The sequence below is a fragment of the Patella vulgata genome, chromosome 4 (genome assembly GCF_932274485.2).
Source record: "Patella vulgata chromosome 4, xgPatVulg1.2, whole genome shotgun sequence".
Taxonomy (NCBI): domain Eukaryota; kingdom Metazoa; phylum Mollusca; class Gastropoda; family Patellidae; genus Patella; species Patella vulgata.
Window position 1 is genome coordinate 80,263,681 of NC_065882.2, and position 25,136 is coordinate 80,288,816.

At 35.4% G+C, this 25,136-nt stretch overlaps 1 protein-coding gene across 5 annotated transcripts; it reads left to right on the forward strand.

Annotated features, from left to right (window-relative positions):
- The first annotated feature begins 7,425 nt into the window (after nucleotides 1–7,425).
- On the forward strand, nucleotides 7,426–25,136 carry LOC126818108 (multiple epidermal growth factor-like domains protein 10). Of its 5 annotated transcripts, none has more exons than XM_056100548.1 (8): nucleotides 7,426–7,794; nucleotides 15,258–15,336; nucleotides 15,881–15,997; nucleotides 16,318–16,545; nucleotides 17,122–17,349; nucleotides 19,309–20,016; nucleotides 20,817–20,913; nucleotides 22,480–25,136. In XM_056100548.1, the coding sequence occupies exons 1-8, from the start codon at nucleotides 7,792–7,794 to the stop codon at nucleotides 22,718–22,720; spliced, it is 1,701 nt and encodes a 566-aa protein (XP_055956523.1). In that variant the 5' UTR covers nucleotides 7,426–7,791; the 3' UTR covers nucleotides 22,721–25,136. The 5 variants fall into 5 exon arrangements, with proteins under 5 accessions (XP_055956523.1, XP_055956526.1, XP_055956525.1 ...); XM_056100551.1 differs by lacking the exon at nucleotides 7,426–7,794 and adding an exon at nucleotides 17,651–17,806 and having other exon boundaries at nucleotides 12,622–15,336; XM_056100550.1 differs by lacking the exon at nucleotides 7,426–7,794 and having other exon boundaries at nucleotides 12,622–15,336; nucleotides 16,266–16,545.

Sequence of the window (25,136 nt, forward strand, 5' to 3'; positions counted from 1 at the left end):
CCGAGCCGTAAATATATTTCTAATAATGAAAGAGATCATGTTTTTACGCCTATAGTTCACTTGAAAATTGATACTACAGCTGTATTACCCGGCCTAGAGTTATCCGCTTAAATCAAAAGACACTATCTACTATCCTCAAGTCGAAGAAGGAAATTTCAGAATATTCAGACAATAAAACCCTGCCTGAGGCACTTTAATTTGAGGCCCAGGAATGCACTCAGATGCGAAGAGAGAGCACCAAATTTTCAAAATTTTATGGGGAAGGACCCCCAGATCCCCCGCCCTAGCTCGCGCGTATGCCCGTCGTCATTAGCCCAGTTCGGGGCAGAACAGTAGGACGTTAAACCCAATTTCATTTCATTTCATATTGGTCATGTTATTTCTATTATACATTGATTTTGTTGTCATGATTATAATGGTAAGTAATCAAATGACGTACAGAGACTTTAAAGTCCAAGATAAAGTTTCAAACATCTAAAAAACTTATAATGTCAAGAAATAAACTCGTGTGTGGAATTTCAAACAGAAACGTACACAACTGATATTTTATTAAAATTCAGCTGTTGTCCATGCTGACAAACTTATATTTTGGAGTATCTAATGATCTCGTTAGCTGTAAGATCTATATTATTAAAGATTCTCACAACTAACAATACACCCAGTCCGTAGCAGCAAAGCCTAATACAATAATCGTGATATAAATGTAATGACGAGTTCCTTCACCAGTATTAGGCACGTTATAAGTTGGACAATGCGCGCTTACTTTTTGACTGCATATAATATACAATTCAAAAAAAGGAGGGGATATTTGATTTTTAAGTGTTATTAAAGTCACCTAATGAAACTGACGAAGAAACAAATGACAAAATGAAATGAAGTTCACATTCATCGATTTATTCTAAATGATCGTTAGACTAAGTAAGGCACAGACTGACCATTATAAGGGTAAAATGATACCCGGGGTCAAACAGCAAAGTTACCACAGCATCACAACCAAGTCAGTAACGGGTAAATCCTCCTCTGTTTGCCAAACAAGCATTGATCCGACGTGGCATACTCCTAATGAGACGTCTAAGGTCATTTTGGTCCAGATTGTCCCATTCCTGTTGCAACGCAGCAGGAAGTTCTTGGACATTGGCAGGACGTTGTTGACGTTGACGTAACCTCTGTCCAAGCATGTCCCAGACATGCTCGATGGGGGAGAGGTCGGGACTCAGTGCTGGCCAAGGTAATGTGGTGATGTTCTGTTGTTGGAGGTAACCTGTAACGATCCTGGCCCTGTGACATCTTGCGTTGTCATCCTGGAAGGTGAAACTGCGGCCATGACGTCGTGCGAACGGCACAACATGGACTGCCAAGATGTTGTCCCGGTAGTACTGGCCTGTAACACGCCCTGCAACAACATGTAAAGCCGTTCTTCCAGCAACAGTGATGCCTCCCCACACCATAACAGAACCACCCCCAAATCGATCATGTCTGATGACGTTAACGTCTTGGAAGCGCTCGTTTCGACGACGCCACACCCTCCTACGTCTGTCCAAAATATCAACAGTGAACCTTGACTCATCTGAAAACATCACATTGCTCCAGCGTCGATTATCCCAGTGTTGACGATCCCTACACCAAAGACGTCTTGCCTGAATGTGATGATCTCTCAAACAAGGGATCACGCGAGGACGTCGGGAGCGAAGGTGACCCCTATGCAGTCGATTCCGAATCGTCTGGCCACTCACTCCCACACCAGTGTCTGTTTGAAGACGAGCGCTGATCTGATTTGCTGTGATGACACGATTTCTCAAGGCCAAGGTACGGATAAATCGATCCTGGGCTTGAGTTGTCGCCCTTGGTCGACCTGAGCGTGGTCTGTCCTGTACAGATTGTGTATCACGGTATCTGGACCATAGCCTGCTTATGACAGACTGAGAAACATTCATCGTCCGCGCCACAACCGCCTGTGTTGTGCCGATCTGTAGCATGCCAAGGGCACGTAACCTTTCATTTTGGGTAAGCCGACGCATATCAAAATTTGTTTTCTGGTCACTAAAACAATTAAACTGATGTTTCCACCCTGGAATTCAATGCCACACTGACTGTAACATTCAAAGTCAGAGTCGTGCAAATCTTGGGTTGGACCCCCATGATGATCCCAAGCATCACCTGCATTCCATGCGGTAGCTATTGGTGCGTTTGGGCGTCACATGTAACTGGAAATGTTTCTTCTGTTAGGTTCTATAGTGACTTTTTTCGTAGTCATTTGCATATTTTAGTATTATGCCCCCAAAATCAAATATCCCCTACTTTTTTTGAATAGTATATATGCAACAAAAACATTCCCCATAAATTTCATTTATAACGTTTCTAATGAATATGACAATTCATACACCTACACTGAGGGCGATAAATGATTTGAAATACAAATAAAATTTCACCCTAATCTATGTCCTGTTTACATACATAAATATGCACCATAGTTAAACTGAAATGACGGTTTCTAATATCGTTTCAACAATATTCAATTACTTGGAATTGAGATAATACTAAGTATTTCCTCAGAAAAAGCCATTGCTCGTATGTTACAACTGCTATTACATATAGTATTCCTTTTATGGTATCGTTTTATCATTTCCACGAAAACAGCCACAACCGCCAGAATCATATACGGTATTCTTAGAAATATTGATATTTATATTTAAATACATTGCTGGGTTAATGAAGACGGGCATACGCCATACAGTGTGCTATGAGGGAATTTTTGCCCGGACAGCGGCACTACGACATTCTTCTATCGAATTCTAACTGTCAAGGGATCTATTACGTGCAAGTCAATGTGTACATCGGACCTCGGTTTTTTTGTCCCATGCGAACGACTAGACAGCTGTCCTTGTCAGGCCCTCCGTCCTGCATTACTGACAAGAGGGATGAACTTTCTCGGCCAGTGCAGGGATCGAACACCTGACTTCCAAGCTAGCGAGCCAGCGTCTTACCCACTTAGCCACCATGACCCCACTTAAATTTTATGGTTGTCACTTGGTAAATGTGATTGCTAAACATAACATATTTGGATGGCATTGTTATTTCATGCCAAGACAAAAGCAATGTGGAAATTCATCATTTCGCCATCGTCTACTTTGGCATTATATCCACAATTTTGAATCTTGGAGTCTGTGAACGTCATGCAGGACAGTTTATTTTTAACAACGCGGACTATCTTCTTCTGGTAGGCGTGACAAGGCATTGTTTACATTTTTATCAATAATATTCTCATATTTTATATTTTATAATTTGTTCCAAATAAATACATTCAGTGATAATGTTTGTATTAGTTTATTTTTTCTATATTTTATACTATTTGCAATTGATATTCTATTTTAAAATATACTATTGATATACTAGTATTATATTATTATATCATTTATGGTTTGAGATTGTCACAGTTTTGAATAGTACTGTTTAGAATGTTACTGTTTAGATATAGTTTAGGATAGTAATCAGTCACAACTGTTTGAAAGTTAATTGGTTGTACATTTGTAACATGTATTCCATCTTTTAGTCAAAAACATGTATGCTGAATGGATAATTTGCTCGCTTCATAGAAATATTTTTTGTAATCTTTCCTGACCATACACGATTAGGAGGCCGGTGTAAGATGCAAATTATCATTTATTATCGTTTTATATATTTTGTTTATTGGTTTCGTTCCACAATATTTTAGTCTAAGAATGCATAAATTTTGGTCAACTTCAAGCAAAAAGTAGACTAGATAATTTAGGCCTGTCATTGTTTCAGTTTACTTAATTTTCGCCTGGATGTAGGAGACTGTCTGTTATTTAATCGACTAACTTGTTCGCTTAAACAAGGTTGTCTTCAGCACCAGTTTGTAATACTTGGACTCAGGGCACATAAAACACGGTAAGATGAATTAACGCAGGATATTAAGTTATAGTTTAATATAATACATAACTTTTGTAACTTGTTACAGTCATATATTGTTATTATTCGATGATATTGACAGTCGACATGCATGCCTGATTTATCACGTGGTTGTGCAGGCCCCAGAAGATTCCTGACACTCGATGCTATTTCATGTTTCTTTATTTAAGACATTTAATAAATAATTATTGTCAGGAGTTATATTTATCCTTTCAATCAATCACCATCTTCACCCTAATCACCACTACCACCACAACCGTCACCATCACATATTAATATGTAGCCAACTCTGTTTGTAGTCTTTGAAAGAATTTTTATGCATTGCTGTTTGTGGCCTACAGTTTATATTAGATATAATTGATGAACTGATTTTTATAATTTCTACATAAATGCATTCCATACCACTTACAGATTCTGTAGTTCATGTTATCCTGTCACCCTCTGACGACAGGCTCATGACCGAGAGGCGCATGTCCCTGGGACATGCTCGGACAGAGTATGTTTTAAATTTACCACACAATATCGTGGAACAAACAAACATGCGATATTTTACCACCAATTTGGTCTCACTCCACTCTAATCATAAACATGTGTGCGCCCCCCCCCCCATCGGACGTGGGCTAATTATCTAGGTATCCTTGAGATATTTATAGTTGGGAAACAATTCAGAGTAATAATTACACCATGACATCGTTCATTATTTTTATAACGTCGACGTATATTATCCATAATTTGTTCTGGGCACTCTACGAGTCCAATCCGTTGCAAGAAGTTATCTTTACAATTAAATTCGCTTTGAAATCTTGAGGCTTAGTTGAATGTGTAGTTGTTTCTGAATGCTTTGAAGAATTTGGATATGAATTTATTACAGCTTGCACCATGAGTTCATAATATACTGTAACAGCCATGTCTACCATCATAAAATTGTTGTTTAACGTAAGTTCCGTTGCTATGTCGTTGTTTGTTTTGTTTTTTTGTAAATGGGTTTCGGTTCGACAATTGAAAAGAAATGTAGTCGCACTGCTATATTTATTTTGATCATCGCAGCCTGTCATTAAAGGGATCATATGAAATATTGTCATCTGTAATAAAAACAAATCAATGGTGGTGATTTATCGTTATATATAGCTATGATTTTTAAAAACAAAGCTTCGTTGTCTTTTCTGGACAGAAGTGTGCCACACAATAAATACTTTTTTCTAAAGGTATGGCTGTAAACTATAATCTACTTCTTTATTACAAATCAAGGGTTTGAATTATTGTAGAAGAACATTTGACCTTCACGGACGTGTTTTAGCTAAGTTGTATGATTAACATCTATTATTTTATAGAAAACGTAAAATGAATAATACAAGCGGTGGTCCTCTGGCACATGTCCAGAGTGTGGATCAGCATCATATGTCATCTTCCTCTTACATCAACATCCTCATCCCGATATTGATAGAGTGGGGAATCCCCTAAAACTGGTTTCACTTTCCTGATCAAAATGTTGTAATGGGAGACCGAGGAAACTATTAGTGGGCGCGAGAGAGGAAAGACGATTAGTAATGTGCAAAGAGGTGTATAGGTCAAAGATTTTTAACTTTTTGTGAAAGTATAGCATTTTTTCAAACGTTTCAGAGTAGTTCGCTACGACCCCACGAAAAAAGCTTCGCGACCGGATCGCGACCCGGATATTGGAAACACATGATCTAAGGGTTACACTACTGTAATCCATGTCAATTTTGTGGAACACAAAGCGTTGTTACAAGTATTCCAAAGGGGCATTATGGAAGATTAGATAAAGCGTTGGCAGTTCTCACTATAATAGTTAAAAACTAAATAATGCAAAGGGAATATGCAGCAAATTTCAGTCAAATTGCTCCACTCTGTACCGATATATGAGCAATTGAATTTTCGGTCTAGCCTCGATCATTATTAAGTCGGCACGATGAAAGACATAGCCTCGATTATCCATTTTTGTATTTAATCATCAATGAGCGTTGAACATCAGATCGAATACAAATCCAGTGAAAATCCGACACACATAAGATGTCATCGAGAGTTGAGTATGGTCTAGATGAGTTAATTAATGTCTAATTAATAGTTTATATAACATTTCAGGCCTAAAGAAAGACCATTAATAGGTAGGTGTAGCTCTTGCATAATGCATGTTTAATTAGACGTAGCAACGAATCATTTAATCACACTGGGTAATGAATGACTCCAGACCGATCAGCGCTGTTGTCAAATACATACAAGGGATAATTTCATGTAGGCTGACCCACAGATTACAGATAAAAACGCACATGGTATTACCAATAAATCATTTTATGATTTTTTAAAATTACCCATCTCTCTATTGTCAGTTCACGGAAGAAGGAACGTGTGTTATCTTTAAGTTAAAGACAGAGGGGAGGAGAGGGTTTAACGTCGATTCGGCACAAACTAGGTAATTTCGTGACGAACACAGTTCAATTTGATTTCAATAATTCACTTGAGCGCAAGGGGTCTTTAGCAGTGGAGGGAAACCAGGAAAACTTGGAGAAACCCATTTTCATGTACAAGCGGGGAATCGAAACAACGCCACTTGTCTCAATAGACCTTATGGTTTCACCATACACAGTTAAACCACTAAACGGCCAACCACCGCAGCCCAAAAGTTAAAGACCAGATACTATATTAGTACATAACATAGTTGATTTCGTATTGGGGAAGGAAAACGACAACGTATAAACATTCGTATGAAATGAAAACCGAGGTACCGTGTACACATTAGTGTGCAAATAAAATAACACTTGGCATTAGAAATTCGATATAAAAGTAGGTCGTTGTGCGACTGTTTCTGGAAGCATTAACCTCATAGCACATGCGGAGTAGAACAGTTCTTATATAACCCATGTTCCGGCTGATGTGAGGGATTAGCCAATGACACGATCTGTTGCAGCGAGTTCGTGGAGGGCGATGCACGGAACTGTGGATATCCTACTAGCAACATCAACGTTGGTTGGTTAATTAAATGTCTAATGTCATGGGGCCAAAATCCGTTCGTATGACTGCTGACGCGACCACCCACTACAACTGGACAGATCTTCATCGAAGCGAAATATAGATCTGTATTTTAATCAGATTTTTGAAAATATCTGTGACTAAGAATTTTAAAAGGGAATTTACCATCTATACACCCTATTATAATCAACGGCTCTATTTCAAAATACATTATTCATGTTCACTGAAGTGTACAACAGAACATTTGATGGCACTATTATATTTCACGATATAATAACATGTAATTATAATAATTTTCCTTCTTACAAATACATGTTTTATAAACAGTTGTCCTTCCAAATACAGATTTCATCCTACACAGGTGTGCGTTAGTTCAGACACCGACTTTCATCCTGCACAGGTGTGTGTTAGTTTAGATACAGACTTTCATCCTTCACAGGTGTGTGTTAGTTCAGAAACAGACTTTCATCCTTCACAGGTGTGTGTTAGTTTAGATACAGACTTTCATCCTGCACAGGTGTGTGTTAGTTTAGATACAGACTTTCATCCTGCACAGGTGTGTGTTAGTTTAGATACAGACTTTCATCCTTCACAGGTGCGTATTAGTTTAGATACAGACTTTCATCCTGCACAGGTGTGTGTTAGTTTAGATACAGACTTTCATCCTGCAAAGGTGGTGTTATTTCAAATACAAATTTTCATCCTGCACAGGTGTGTTTTAGTTTAGATGCAGACTTTCATCCTGCACAGATGTGTGTTAGTTCAGATACAGACTTCGATTTATTTTAGAAGAGCTTCAGACCAGTACAGATATTATGTTTTAGTTCGACAAATATTATTACTGAATATTGATATAGATAACTGCTGCAAGCAATGGTAAGTTATATGATTAATATCTATATTTAATATTGACATGGGGTGATATATTTAATATTGCAGAGGCTGATAATCCTTGGGTCGGGGAATTGGATCAAATTTTTTCATTGCGATACATGCTCACAAAATATTAGATTCATTCAGTTGATAGCAGTCTGGCAAATTGGAAATTTTTTTTTAAATAGAAAAGTACTTTAAAAAAATTGGGCTATTTTGGCACTAAATTTGGATGATCTGTTATTCGGACAATACTTGAATTGAACAGACAGCGTTTTGGGCACTAGTAAGACAACACAGGATCCGCCTACATACAGAGTTTTAAGTTTCTACTCCTAATGATATCTTGGTTATGGCCACAAACTCAACTATCTCTGAAAATTGAATTTAATGAAAACCAAAGCTTGAGTGGCTATAGCTTGTTCTTGACAGGGTCTAGAACCACAGTTGAATGTTACCCACAACTAACAGCATTCTTTCTAACAAACTGAAAAATAAAACTGACAGACATTGACATAATAAAAACAAGCGAAATGAATTAAAAATACCAAAATTTGGAATAAAATGTTCCGTTTATCAATACCCCAGATGAAGAATATGTGGACATCTTTACAAAATTAAGCATGATTTAGACTCGACAGGGAGATCTGACATTTTGGGCAGACGGGTATAGTGACAACAATAATTATTATTTCATCTATTTGGCAAAATAAAGTTCCCGAAATATAATAAAACACCAATTGTACATTTCTTTTAATTGAATACCACGAATGGGTGGTTGGAATTCAGGTCGGTATAGGGTGGGATTTCGGTTGCAACCCGATTGAACACTTTGAAGTTGCTCAATTCGCGAGCTAGAAAAGCAGAAAAAACGCATATGCGGCGGTTAAATTTTCAATTTTTTTCGGGGAGCTGAGTCCCTCATACTACGCGATGATTGAATGGTTGTTGGGGATTTGTTATTCGGGTAAGTCACCAAACAGAGACTATTATGGACCACTTTCAAGTTGCTATAATCACGTTCTAGAATAGCCGGAAAACGCGTTTGCGGCAGTTAAATTTTCAAACATTCATCGAGCTAATACGCTTATGCATCACGTTAGCATCTATGTATAAATTTATCTGATATTTCTAGATTTATCTTGATAAGAGGCCATCGGTGAAACGTGAAACACCCTTCATAAAAGACTTCTGGTTATTAAAATATTTAAAAGTCACGTTATAATCCAAACATGTAAATAATGAATTTATTTATCCTTGATTTATACATACATATTATACAATTTTAACACCGTTTTCTTTATATTAGTACTGGTATACTTATTCAACAAGGACGTTACTCAAAAATCTTTTTTTTTTGTTACACATGTGACGGCGTTAAGGAGCATAAAAGGGATGACTATTCATTTTATTCGTGCAAACCAGTGCGGTGTTACAACAGTTACATTGCGGATTGGGGGCCTATACGGTAAGCCCTGCTCCGTCATCTCTCGCAGACGACCGGCACCGTCGTCTATAACCCGGAATATTTTCGGGCATTTCAGGTTCTGCCCCCTAACATTCATCGAGCCCGTACGCCTATGGTTAAACGTCCACTGGACACACACTAGGTCATTTGGGGACGAACATATATTTGGACATCTGTACAAAATTCATATATTCCATTCAGTCGTCATCAAGGATGATTTTGACAGTAGTTTTATTTGAATAGAGAGAATCCATAAGGTTGAACAGATAACACTAGAACGTGTTACCTGCCAGCTTGTAATGGAAACTACGCAACCTAACTCTATGACCTTACGATCTACATCTCACGTGTTAGACCACCGTTCGCTTAATTTAGGGACAATGACATTGATACAGAATAAATATTATATGAATATGGTCTAGTAATGTAATGAAACATATTTCAGCTCCAGAGTAAAATATCACTTCGTTGTCAATAGCCGCGGGGGGTTCGCAGCAGCATCTCCGGTACGTTCTCGTGACTGAAAATACTCCGTGGAGAATCGGACAACCGAACCGCGAGAAAAGCATATCAGCTAAGCCCAAGATCATAAGTTGTTATGTTAGCCGTGGTTTGAGGGACTTGGGAGTGTTTCTGAGGTGCATACATGTTTGCTCATGTAATAGGTTTTAAGGACGAGGGTGGGGGGGGGGGGGGGTAAATGATCCAGTGGCATTGAGCCATAATCAAATGATCAGCATGACTACTCACGCCAAAATTGATCAAATCTTTTAAATTAACAATGGATGGAATATTTGAATTGCATATGTACACATATAGAGATGTTAAGTATGGCATTGTTCAACTGTCGACTATCTTTAAATGGTCGCTGATTATCACCTTTTCTTCAATGTTTGGTTGCTTGAACTTTCCTCGTGCAAAATAGGTTATTTTGTCAAAAATGTTTTAGAAATATCCCCATATGTATTTAGGAGCCGTTCAGTGTACATGAACATTTACAAGTTTTAATCGACAGGTTTTGAAAAACATTGGAGACAACATACACTCCATATTGAAATCTCCCGAAGGAGAAAGTTACATATATAATATAGGCTAAAACAGCATAAAACAATAAGGTCCTAAAACTTATAATAACATAAGAAGGCAGGTCAGAATCTAAGTACATTTTTACACTTCCCAGCTACATAACTACTAAATACAAATGAGAATAATAAAATAAAACCAAGTACGAACAATCCAAACCATAAGACAGAATTCGAAGTCCTAAAAAACGTTATAGGCAAAATAGTGTATTAAAGCAAAATAGTGTAATCAGCAAATGGACTGCTCCTCGTGTACAAAATACACGACAAACAGTGGTAACAGGTGTCCGGAAGAGTAAACTTACCCTGCCTGGCGCCACACCCGCCATAGCTGCATCCAAACTATTAGGCGAAATCTCGGTAAAATAGCGTGATTGGCCAATGGACTATCAATGACAGCCTACACAGGTTGTGTTCCCAAAACAAACGGTATAGGCTAAATAGTGTAATCAGGCAAAATAGTGTAATCAGCAAATAGACTGCTCACCGTGTACAAAATACACGACAAACAGTGGTAACAGGTGTCCGGAAGAGTAAGCTTACCCTGCCTGGTGCCACACCCGCCATAGCTGCATCCAAACTATTAGGCGAAATGTCGGTAAAATAGCGTGATTGGCCAATGAACTATCGGTATGCAAAATGCACGCGATGAACTGTGTTAACGATGTAGTAGACATTATCAGGGAGATAGTAATAGTATACGTGTCAATTAAATATATCTAGAATAATAGCCGGGAGAGACACGTTATATTTACAATCAAATCAATATGACGGCCATAAAACTTTTTAAAGGTTTTAATAAGTTTAGTGCGCAAGTATCCTTGTAGTTGAAGCTTAGATGACAAATGCCTCGATCTACTTAAAAAATCAGAATAAAAGGAACAAGCTCTCGAGTAACGAATTAGCTGAGACACAAACACTCCATAAGCTGATGATATTGGAATGTTACTACTAATAAAGGGAAAGTTAACAATCGGAAAGTCAAAGTCATCACGTTTATCGTACAATTTAACACTCAGTTTATGGCAATTGTCAAAATCGAGACGCAGATCCAAGTAGGAAGCGTAATTATCACTGTCAGTGGTGTAATAATCGTTGTCTGATTCTGCAAAATTACACCCCTTCCCAACGATGATCGTGAGCGTCCGAATTTGTATAAAAAAAAACTTTATTTTTTTTAAAACTAAATTAACATATTTGACAAGAGGAACGCTCAAATAACAAAATATAGTACTATATGTTGATAATCGATGGTCATTCGAGCTCTTGAAGATAGTCGCCGGATATCAATAAAAAAAAAGAGAATCCCATGGAAAATACTGATTTTTGCACATTTTCAGAATATTGAAGCACACTAGTGGTTTTAGTGGCGTTCTGACATACATTATACTTTGACGAATGCCCTTCATAAACACACCAAGGAATTCTATGGCTGATCAGCCAAGAAGCAGCTACACACGCTTTAGGATGATATATTTTTCAACTTGTGTGAAATGACCACTTTAAGATAACTTACAGAAAATTCCACACTAACCATTCATTCCCAAACGACTGCATACCAGACCAATGTCGAAAGTTTAGGGTCACAACATTTCAAGAGAGAGAGAAATGGGGTTTAACGTCCACTCGACACAAACTAAGTCATTTCGGGACTAGCATATGGTTCAATTTTATTTCAATAATTCGCTTGCGCATAGGGGACTTTAGCAGTGGGAGGAAACCGGAGGACCCGGAGAAAACCCACGAGGTTGGACAGGCAACCCTACTCCTTGTCACGTACAACCGGGGAATTGAAATCCCGCCAGTTGACTCAATGACAGGCCGTATGATACAGCGCGCGCGTGCTAACCATTCGGCCATCCAACCCCCCCCACAACATTTCAAATAGGAGCGTTTTCAAATTTGGGTTAAAAAAAAAAATGGTCGAAATATGGCACATTTTGACCCAAATCAACAATTCCAGTTATACCGGAAATTGTCTTCTAGCAATTACTTTCACTGAATCGCATGACCTGTATCGGGTAAAGGCCCTCGTAAACAAAGTTTGGATGAAAATTGCTGACCCTCAGGGTTATGTTGGGGTTTTTTACTCAATTTTTGTATTGTCCTCTCGCGGACGCGTTCTTAATATATGTTATGAATATCTATTACCAGTGTTGGTAAATTGTATACTGGCCATCACACTATTCTCAAACTTCATCTTTTATCTAAACACACCCCAGAAATACATAAAACCGTAAAATACCAGACATATATTAATTCAAACCGTTTTGATATATCTTAAATAATGTGTAATAAGATTGTGTAGACAGATTTTCTCTTTTTTAAGAGCAAAGCTTCACCAAGGAATCTTTACTTAAAAAGGCATTATTCAAGAGCTAAATTTGCCTATTGCAGGCCTTAACGTGGCAAGATCATAATCGACTCTCGGTGATATCGGATGACTCAGAGTTTAAGTAGATTAGAACGATCAGGTCATTTAATAAATTAATCCAAAATGGAGAAATGGAGAAGTGAGGCTAAGTCTCGAATAACCAACACAGTCATTACGAAAATAAACAATCAATGCACACATCTTGTCAAAACTACAAACAATGGTAACTTCGCACAGAATAATTTGAATGAAATTTTCAATATATTCATTGTGAACTATTATGGCATCTAAAACTTACTTAACGTTTTAATATATGAACTGATTTACATTCTATCGTTTCCGTTCTTACTCTAATTTCAAATCAGTTATGTTCGACAAAATACGCCAGAAGTCGCAGTCGAATACCAATCTCAAGCGTCTGGTTATTCCAGTCTATTGGAATCTCTAGTCTCCGTCTTTCTTGTCTCTTGTTAAAATTGACAATGAAACGCATTATAGTACACGATTCGTTTACCGATGGTAAAATGTTTATTTAGTCTTAAATATTGGATATCAGAAGCCCATCTTTTCCCGGTAAGAACACAATATCAATAATGTTTCTTAAATAGTTCCAAAGAAAATTGCTAATTATTTGAGCTACGATATCGATAAGCATGTTCCAGATTGTTTATTGAACAATCCCTTCTAAATTCTAATTCCTTGAATAAATGACACCTGGTGAATATTATTGTAAATTGTCAGTACGTATAATACCGATTAGATAATTTGGATGACTTTTGAAATGCGGAATCCAAGATGCCAGGTTGACATGGCGGATGGTACAATGTCTTCAGCGCAAGATATTGTAATTTAATTTTTATGTGTTAAGACCGAGACCAGCAATACGGTTCGTCCACACGATTGCTTATTGGGGGAGTCAGTTGCCTTACCTTGGTACCCATAATACCACAATACAGCATGTGGTATCCACGATAGTTCATATGTAATGTATGGTATAGACCTACAAGGGAGATACTACTATGCATCAAAGATCCCTTTTCCAAAAACCTTGGGATCGCGGTAGAGACTAAAGATTTTAAGTGATTTTTTTCATGCTTGTGAACACGACAGATAAGATTTCCTAATCAATTTGGCTAACATCCAAGTTTTCCTTCCAGGAAATCATCTGTCTGAAACAAAGCCGTGTAAGGGCGTATTTCCATGGCGAGTTGTTTTAATGGATTCATTGACCCTAATTAACTATGCATTGCTTAAAACTGTCTGTGTGACATGATAAGACAGTTTATATAATTTGGTGAATATTTGGTGACCATGGTGGACTCCACAATTGTGTACACGCAATTGGCCCCTGAAACCTAGTTATAGAACCGAAATTGCCATCTGACATAAAAGGCAGGAGTGTTATGTTGAGTTATATGGAATGGTGACCATCGTCGACGCCATCTTGAATTTAAACTTTCCTTTACATGGTTCATTTTTGTTTTACTCTTTATCCAACATGATTCAAGCTCCAAAATGAAAGGACATATAACTGCACACAGACGGCTTCTCCCAGCTGTTTCATCTGTAAGAGTATGCAGTGCTATGCAGTCGCTGGTTAGATGTGGGAAATATGCCGGGAGAACTCCCCACATCCAACGTGTGGTGCATACTCTCTTTTCTTCTAACCTTCTTCCAGGATACTCGATCTCGTAGTCACGTGCACCAAATCGAATATGTAACACCATAGGTCTTCTGTCTGACGTGGAGAGCGGACACAGTACTAAAACCGGTCGCCACATCCTACATACGACCCATGCATTTTTTCTTACTACATATTTCTGTAGCCTTGTGATCGTCTAGAATTTGTCTCTAGCTGTCTTTACTTCTGCTTCACGTTGTGTATTTACTTCTTACAGTTTCTTAAGACGTTTGTCTTACCAGGAATAACAATGCGACAGTTTGCTTCTACATTTTATATATATATATATAGCTGAATACAGGTATACAAGCATAATAGATAACAATACTAGCTAAAACCATTTCTCTACCCTAGCCAGCCTCGCGGATGTCTAGGAACTCAGATGTAAGCTCCCTGGAACCTAATAGAAGCCTGTCTTACAAAGTTCAAATAGATATCTTATATAGCAACCACGTTTATCATGCACAGGAAGCCTGTTCATGGCCCTGAACCTGTGCAATTAACGATATGATTGGTTACTTTAAATCAAATGATGCAATTAGAATAATTCCACTCACGTGTAACTCTGGTGGTAAATAATTGACATATGTTTTCGATAAATAGCTCTTTTTATGTGTCAACTGTCAATTACAGACTAAGTTGATTTAGTACACACTATATATGTGAATATGTCTGAAATTACTAACTTGCCAAAGATATTAATTATTGAAATATAAAGCCATCTTATTTCAAGAGCAAAAATTCTAGCAATATTATCACACATCCTCCCGTGACAACAATCATCAGCACAAACCATAACCCATTAAAAATTGTTGCCCCTATTCCCTTCACAAGCTAATGAAATCTTTCTAATTATCTTAGGGTTGTAGAGTGCGGTACAGTATGGAAGTCAATCAGCTGTCAACATTATTTATATCAACTTTATTATATTCCGGTTTAGGTAAGTAGTAATCATTAACTTGTCATAGTACTTATATAGTTTAGGTAAGTAGTAATCATTAACTTATCATAGTATTTATATAGTTTAGGTAAGTAGTAATCATTAACATGTTATAATATTTTAATATTTATTGATCCTAGTTTAGGTAAGTAGTAATCATTAACATGTTATAGTATTTATATAATAAAATATTTTTCACCTAGCTTAGAACAGATGGAAATACTATTACAGTCTTCCCATCCTCTTATTCGTCTTCTTGTGTACAAAAAGAGAGAAAAAAAAATGTTTAACGTCCACTCAACACCAACTAGGTCATTTTGGGAAGAACACATGGAATGTTTTAATTCACGGTTTTGGATAGGCACTATACTCCTTTTCACGTACAAGCCTGGGATCGAACCCACAATCCATGCATCGATGTTATTCTTTGCAATCATTTCAAAAAAACACCTTTATCATGCAGCTAGATGCATTTGCATTTCCAACAGATTTAGTACAATTTTTACAGTGAAATATTTTGTTTGTTAACATCCCTGTATTATAGCATTAGAAGTATGTAGAAATACAGACAACACCAACTGTCAATCATGTGGTAATACTGTATATCCTAGAGATGAGATTTATAGACAGAACTGTATGAGGTCATGTGGTGTTTGCACAGGTATTATTTGTATTTTTTTGTATGAAATTTTGAAACATCAGACAAGATAGAAAATATTAGGTTAAGCTGAATTAGAAATTGTAATAATAGTCATAAAAATAACCTTAATCGTAGAATCCTTATTGTTGGATGACTGAAAAATATTTTCAAAATACATTCCATAACAAATTCCAGAATACGACTGTCTTTGGTACATGGTTCGGAAATAAACATAGATAATCTACAGTGTAATGAATCCCGTTTTAGTATTATTTTTGTTCTACATTAGGATTGAAAACAAGCAGTTTGCACATTGATTCAGAATTGTATTGAATTTATAGTTACAAGTATCGCTACTAGAAGACCAACCAACCAGAGTTCAACTTATAACGATTCACGGCTTCCATTTAATTATTCACATTCAAGAAATGCTGTAGATCGTAATATTGATAATCACTGTGAGAATGGTCACTGTTCACATACACAGGATGATAAACCTATTTGGTGGTGTGTTGATCTACAAGGGATTTATAATATTAACAGCATGACAATATACAACAGAAATAGATGTAAGTTATTTCTTCTGCTATGGATAAATTTAGTGTTTTTATAAAACACATATCAGGTCCCGCATCGAGCGGCCTCTTTTGTGTCTATACTCCTTTCATGGTTGTTAATAAATGATAGACATTATGGACAAAATACCATTGATTTACTGTATGGATTTTACTGAAATTTGGTAAAACCATTACTTGTGGCGTTACCTGGAAAATGGAAATTCGTAGGAATTATAAGAGATTTTCAGTTTGCAAAATGCACATATTTGTATACAGGAATTGAAATAAGGAAATAACAAGTGTATAGTTAAAGAATGACAATTTTAGAGTTGACGAAAAACTATGTATATATCTCAATTTATTAAAATCAAGTTACTGAAAGTATCCGTCATGTTATATCTAAAATCATTTGATACTTTTTGAAATGATTATCAGTCAGAAATAAGATATAGAAAATACCACGAACACCAATACCATTAAACTAAAGTAAAAATAACAAACGTGTATCGTAGGTTCATGATTTTATTTCAAGTAATGCAGATTGTAAGATTAAATCCAGTAACTCGTCTATAATGTTATATTTTCTAGTTGAAGAGAGATTACAGGGATTTGAGATTAAGATTAGTTATAGTGGTACATGTAATCAAACAGGATTTCAATCAGCTACATCATGTTATAAAGATACAACATCAACACAGTCTGTTTATAATGTAACTGGATGTAATCAACGTTCATATAAAGCATTTTCTGGTAGAACTGTATATGTCTCTGTTTCAAGTCAATCACTTACTTTATGTGAAGTTTTGATATATTCCGGTAAGAAATGATAAACTAAAAAAATAAATTGTTCGACCATAAAGTATATTACTTAAACATACTTATACATGTAACACTACAAATAACAGAAGATCAGCTTTATTGATAATACCTTTATTAAGAACATGAAATAGACATAATTCGGGATGAGCTCTATTCCAAGTCTCACTTACTGTCAGTAAACGCCTGCTTATATAGCGTTCAACAATTAGGGAACATGAACAAGAGTGATCATCATAAAATATGGTATTGTTTATTTATCAAATTATAGTGTCTTTATTTTCTTGGATGTCATTGTCAGGTCATAGTATGATACACTGACCACTACTACATTCTCTTTGAAGTTCTGCCGAGTGTTATACACAGATCATGTGTAGCTGGTAAAGGACATATTGAATTAATTAGATGTTTAACAAGACCGTAGGCAGTCCTTGCCTTAACAGAAGTTTATACAGAGGTGAAACGTCAATATCATATATTATCAAATCTGGCAGAGTTCATAAAGTTATATGCACCTAAATGATCGAGCAATTTGATGAAAAGTATAAATCACTTTGTCACATACATGCATTATGCAAGAGCTAAATCTGCCTATTGCGGGTCTTTCTTTAGACCTGAAATGTTATCTAAATTATTAATTAGACATTAATTAACTTATCCAAACCATAATCAACTCTCGATATCATCGCTAGTCTGCGATATTTACTGGATTAGGATCCGATCTGCTTCTCAACGCTCATTCATGATTATATTAAGAAATGGATAATCGAGACTGTGTTTTTATCGTACCAACTTTAGTAATGATGATTGAGGCTATGCCCAAGATTCAATAGCTAAATGCTCTGTTCAGAGTGGATCAATTTGACAATTTCAGCAAATTCACTTTACATTATCTAGTTTTTAACTATTATAATCAGAACTGCCAGCTTTTTATCTAATATAATGTATCTTTGAAGTTATTATCTAATGCATTCACTCAGTCCTTCATGTTTATAAAATTGTGCGGAAGCCATAAATAGCTCCTGATATTTTGAATATATGCAGTTTAAAAGTAAACAAAAACTGAAAGTAGTTTATTTATCTCAATATTTAGGATAGCGATTTAGCTAATTTTCAGGAATCTTTAATGACTCCTTCGAAGGAAAGCCGACGTGCGTCGAGAGGAGCAGGAGCGAAAGCTCCCCTTAAACGTGAAGGACTGATTCACTACATTCACGCATTGGCATGCCTTATTGTACTGTAGTTTTAGACGACTCGGTGTTGGAACGATTAAATGTGGGTTGGAGAGTGGGTTAGATAGGGATATAGATGGCTCTATGCGTGACATGGTCGTCTTATTTTTGTATTGTATATGTACTACATAATGCCATCTTCAATAGCAGGCTTGATCTCGCGTTAACTCCGTACATCATATCGAAGGCCTCACGTAATACTCTGCATTTTTCGACACTAATTTCGATTAGTCATTGACCCAGCAGCTAATCTTTTTGAATCCTCGATAGAAAATACCATCGCGAATTCCAAGTTCTGCGTTTTCCAACTGACGGGTTCGTTGAAGTCAAAGTTGCTTGAACTTTTCAGCTTTTCTGCTATCAATATGCTATGACCCACTTCACATCTTAGTACAAATCTTTCCGGTAAAAAAAAATTTGAACGACTGTAAATGAATGTATTCATATATGTGTTTGTATCACGTGTCTGTAGTAAAGGAAGATAACGTACCTAATATTTCGAGGATTTTAGACTAATCAATGGACGACTAGATTTTGTAAAACTCTCAGACATTACATCAGGAACATGCTATAATACAGGATACTACAGCATATCAAATATAGCACATAGCAATAAATTACTGTTTATTACAGATTTAGTACTGTATATCATCCAGCTAATCTAGCGTAATCTAATACTGGATAGTACAGTAATACATGCTATAATGATATATTATCTATATTCCAGCACAATGCAATACTGGATACTACAGTATATCAAGTTGTACATGTCAACCTTGTAATACATGTTATAATAACACATGTAATCCTGATACTGGTGATTGTAATGGAGGCTGTAAAACAGGTTTTTATGGTAAAAAATGTCAACAGAACTGTAATGATGGTTGTGTAAACAATCAATGTTCTAAATCTAATGGTAGATGTACTAATTGTATTACTGGAAGATATGGACATACATGTGGTAAGAACTGCAATACAGGATGCGACGGTGGATGTGACAGAGATGGTAGATGTACTAATTGTATTATAGGAAGATATGGTGATAGGTGTGATAAGAACTGTAGTACCGGATGTGATGGTGGATGTGATAGGGGTTTTGGTAAATGTACCAACTGTATTACTGGAAGATATGGTGATGAGTGTGATATGGATTGTAGTACAGGATGTTATGGTGGATGTGATAAAACTGATAGTAAATGTACGTCTTGTATTAAAGGTAAAACTGGAGACAGGTGTGATATCGACTGTACTACTGATTGTGCTGTTTGTAATCAGGATGAAGCTAGCTCTTGTACTGAATGTAATGATGGAAGATGGGGACCGTCGTGTAATAAACTATGTAATACTAATTGTAAACCAGTAGTAGGTACAACTGTTGGTAAATGTGATCAGATGACAGGAAATTGTATAAATGGATATGTATCTGGTACAACAGGCAAGTTTACATAATTTAACTTTATTCCCTGATCTCAAATCATTCATCATTTTATTAGACCTTAATTGCCAATCGCGGAAAAGCTAAAATGGATTATATTAAACAACTAATTCTAAAATTTATATTAAGGAAATTATTGCAAAATATTATTCCAACTCTAATACAACCACATAAAATAAATCAGCACTTTAGGCAATCTATCGAATTCATTTAGGCCAACTTATATTTTGAATGATGGGGAATCGTTTGTAAAAAATAAACTGTTTGTATAATTACTACAAAAGGACGTCAATTACGCAATGTCAGGAACAATGTCGTCACGAGCGTCAAATATTTCATCTAGTATAAAATAATGTACATTTCGCACCTTGTCCGCACATCTTTTAAATAATAGCACGGTAACACGAAGGGTTGACGTTACATCAGTATTTTAACTAGAACTATGGCATACATTCAGTACAGATGTGGGTGGTAATAACATCGATGGCTGATAACAAATAGGTGTCTTGTGTTAACATACTGTGAATCAGGTAGTTATGGTTATGTTAGATTTGTTGAGTTGTTTATCTGTCTATATGTAGGTCCACATGTAAGGGCAATGATAGGTAATGTTACGCTAAAGTAAAATGACTTCCGCTTTTCGAAACGAAAATTATGTGAGTTTTTGTCCCATCAATAATCGAAAAAAACGCCAAATAAACCCAATCCAAATCCAACTCTTCATTTTCACCAAAATCATCCCTGATATCTGGTGGATAAATTTCGTATAAGTATAACACCTGTAATATTGTCTTTAATAGAACTTTTACCTGTTGTGGTATATGTTGTAAGTGGTGCTCTGGGTGGTATAATTGGTACGGTAGCGGTCTTCCTGTCATACAATTTCTACATGAAAAGGTAATATATCTCAGACTGTTTTATATATTGAAATGATAGAACCCCTTTGTTGTTGGTTTTTTTTTGTTTTGTTTTTTTTTACCTTTTTCTAAATGATAACTTATAACTAGAGACTGATCCCATGTCTTGAAAGTATAAAGTTGAAACTTTATGCTGTACTAATTAACCAATCTAAGATTTAAAGATACATTATGAGAGATTACACAAAGAACTGGTAGTTCTAACTATAATAGTTAAAAACGGAATTTGCTGAAAATTTCAGTCAAATTGATCCACCATGAACCGAGAATTTATCGATTGAATTTTGAGCCTAGCCTCGATCATCAGGGCTAAAATCGATAAGATAAAATATATAGTCTCGATTATCCATTTTTTGATTTAATCAGAAGCAGCAGACCGAGTTCTAATCCACTAAACATCGCAAGCTAGCGATGCCATCGATAGTTGATTATGGTCTGGATAAATTAATTAATGTCTAATTAATAAGTTAAATAGGATTTAAGGCTTAAAGAAAGACCTTCAACTGACAGATTTAGCTCTTGCATAATGTATGTTTAAGTAGATCGTTTAGTCGTTTAACATGACGAACCCAATTGTTTATCAATAATATCCGATCATAACTTATAGAGTTATATCCGTAGTAACTGTTTCTACCCATTGATAGGAGGAATTATAATATTGGCATTTGATGGGTAACTTCCTGAGCTATGCCCCATTGTTTTGAAGCCTTACGCCCGTCCTTCCTTAGGTCAGATTTTAGCATACTAGTGCCCGTAATAATTCATATAGGTTTTTGAAACTGATAGTGGGTTGTATATCTCATTGAAACCAATATTGTTTTTCAATGTTCCTTAATAATTCCCTCCAGAGATATCCCTTTTGTAGGGTTTGTTGTTACTGGAGAACCCTATGGATAGTCCACGATTTTCGAGAATCATTGCTCTTTGTTAATAAGTCGTGTTAGTGTAATACATATCTATAATTCTAAATGACCAACAAACAACCACGTGCGTTGATGATTTTATTCTCTTAGATGCACTCACACGTGCAGTCTCGGGTGTCGTGTATATCTATATACCCTCCAGATTTCCCAGACCCTAGAGTGATCATGTGGACAACGTAGTCTTGATCTTAAGGACACCATACAGTTAGCACTCTACAGGCTTCTATTATGATCTGAAATGTAGAACGTTTAAAGGACACTGTCCCATACAACAACTTTTGGTCTTCGAAGGAATTATTAGTGAGCAGAAATTCGCCCATGTATCTGTTATCACCCGTCACTTCATTCAGTTATATAAAGGGATAACTCGTGTTTTTCTTTTGCGTTCGCCACTTCCTTTTGTTGAAACATTGATTACTGATCTATCGTAGCACATATGTTCTATCACATATGTGATAATGACTGGCACCAATATTGTCCTTTAATGCGTTATGTAGCGTATATGTTGTTCAGTGAATTTAGCTGGCGGTGGACGTATGTATCTTGGTCTGGCAACTTATATTTTATTGTTATATATTAGTTTTCTTCACTATAAAAGAGTAATTCGTCCGAATATATTTCAGACGCCAATCGAGTCAACGAAACGAAGAAATTGTTCCTGATTTAAACCCAGCTAGTTCTACTATAGATGATACATTTACCACTGGATATCCAAATATTCCAACTAATACACGTAGTGTAGAATATGAAAACCAGTCGTTTAATACAGAAGACAATACGAGAAATATGTATGATACAGTAGATCACACATCAGATGATACACAAAATGTATATACATCTATACATTCTAAAAAACCCAATTAGTATAATGTTTATTTTATATACATTGTAACAAACCCAATTAGTATACTGTATATTTTATATAAAAGATACTTAAAAACATGGTATAAAGATAAACATTTGATTTATATTTCATTCGTTCAAAATTCTTTTAATTCACATTTACATCTCTAGTAGACAAGGCTGTCAGATAAGAAATCAGAATATCAGTTGTAAAGTAACACGATCTCTACAATTTGAGTGCGATGATGTATTAAAGATACTTCCCCAGAAAAGTATTTATCGGGTGGTTATGTCCAATAAATGTATGGCAATTTTGGTATATATGAAAGTAAAAATACCCAATCTTACTAGAAAAATACTGGATCCACTCCTTAAAACACCCATGGAACGCATACAGGACAAAAATGTAATGGTTTCCCTAATTGGCAGTCCGACGATTAGAAATGTCTGTTGGCGTCATGTCAAAGGTAGCACGCGAAGATTGAGCGCCTAATGTATATATGTTTTTTTTTTACTTGAAGAAGAGTTAAATGTATAACACTTTCTGAGATAAAAACCATGTGAAAAGACGTGGGCAGTAGATAATCAGAGAATTTACTTAGGCTTCGAGATTTATGGATAGCGATTAAAGACAACATCGTCTTGCGTATGCAATGAATTTTCCTCCGACTTCGCACCCGTTGCTAGGTAGTGCGTCAGCTAAGTCACGTAACATAATCATGACTTCTTTTAATTGATTTTTATAGCAGGGGTATTCCCTCGCGAAATCAATGTTTTGAGAAGCATGTGAAGCAAAATTTTTGATAGATTATTCAGTTTGAATATGTTTTGAGTCCAAATACATCATCAGATCACTCAGTTTATACGCGGCAACATATATTTAAAGGACAATATTAGTGTCAGCCATTATCACATATGTGATAGAACTGGTTAAACGCGTTCCAAATACAATTTTAACACAGAGATCATTGCTACAATAGATGTGTAACGAAGATTTGAAGAAACGGAAGTGACGCAAAATTGTATTTACTGACTGAAGTAACGAGAGATAATTTCTGCTCACTGGTAAATCCTTTGGGGACAAAAAGTTGTTATATGTCTCATAATTCAAACAAATAATTGACTTTCAATAGATAAGAGGAAACGAAAAAATCAGTGCATTACCATGTTTTTATTAAGTATAGAATGAATAAAAACAAGTGAATGTACGGCTTTTTTATTTTTCTCGTTTCTCTTATATTATGTATAGGTTTCGCGTGATCAATTCAAATATAGATAGGAAACAGTCGATTTATTTCCAATTTTTGTTACCTTATATCCGGATTAAGTTGTTTTCTTATATTATATATAGTTATATTATATCTGGATTAAGTTGTTTTCTTATATTATATATAGTTATATTATATCTGGATTAAGTTGTTTTTTATATTATATATAGTTATATTATATCTGGATTAAGTTGTTTTCTTATATTATATATAGTTATATTATATCAGGATTAAGTTGTTTTTTTATATTATACATAGTTATATTATATCTGGATTAAGTTGTTTTCTTATATTATATGTAGTTATATTATAGTTGTATTATACCTGGATTAAGTTGTTACCTTATATTATATATGGTACTTTATATTATATATCGTTGTGTTATATCTGGATTAATTTGTTACCTTATATTATATGGTACTTTATATTATACATAGTATGTCTGGATTAAGTTGATACATCATGTATAATTATATTTCATTTGGATTAAGTTAGTATTTTATATTATATATAATCATATTTTATCTGGATTAAGAACTTTATAGTCATGTTAAGATTAAAATATATTTATTGATATTTAAAAGAGTAAAATATGTTTAAGTGATATATTATCTGGATTAAGAACTTGACCGTTTGTTTAGTATTTAGTACTATTGCTATGTTACTATAAGTCACTATAATATTATCTTCCAATATAAATCTGAATGACTTAATAGTATTTTTTACATTGTTATTATATTATTAAAGATGATAACGAGTTTATTTTTAAGCCGTAATATATTTATGGACATCCGAATCAAATCTATAAATGTCTTGTTTGCCTACTAACCATACATTTATACTGCTTAAATATATACTTATTATTTTTTTTACTTATTATATTGATCATATTGGCTTAGTAATATATGTCAGTTTCTTTCGTCGTTCAGCAGATTTATCAGGTGGGTCTCAGTGCAGATTTTATTCATTAGCAATTCAGCGCAAATGATACTTTGCATGATTGGGAGGTTTTACCAAGATTGTTGTACCGAGCGAGATACGTTTTAGAAAATTGTATCTGATTTTTGTACTTTTATGTCATTATTTTAAAAACAATAATGTATAGATTGTATTTGTTAACATTATGCTTTATAACATTATTCATAATATTCAATAAACAATATTTACTG

What these genes read in the sequence shown, in the direction of transcription:
- LOC126818108 (XM_056100548.1), top strand. An exon ending in GTCATGTGGTGTTTGCACAG is followed by an intron (nt 15,998 to 16,317) that starts GTATTATTTGTA and finishes TTGAATTTATAG; the next exon opens with TTACAAGTATCGCTACTAGA. An exon ending in TGAAGTTTTGATATATTCCG is followed by an intron (nt 17,350 to 19,308) that starts GTAAGAAATGAT and finishes TCTATATTCCAG; the next exon opens with CACAATGCAATACTGGATAC.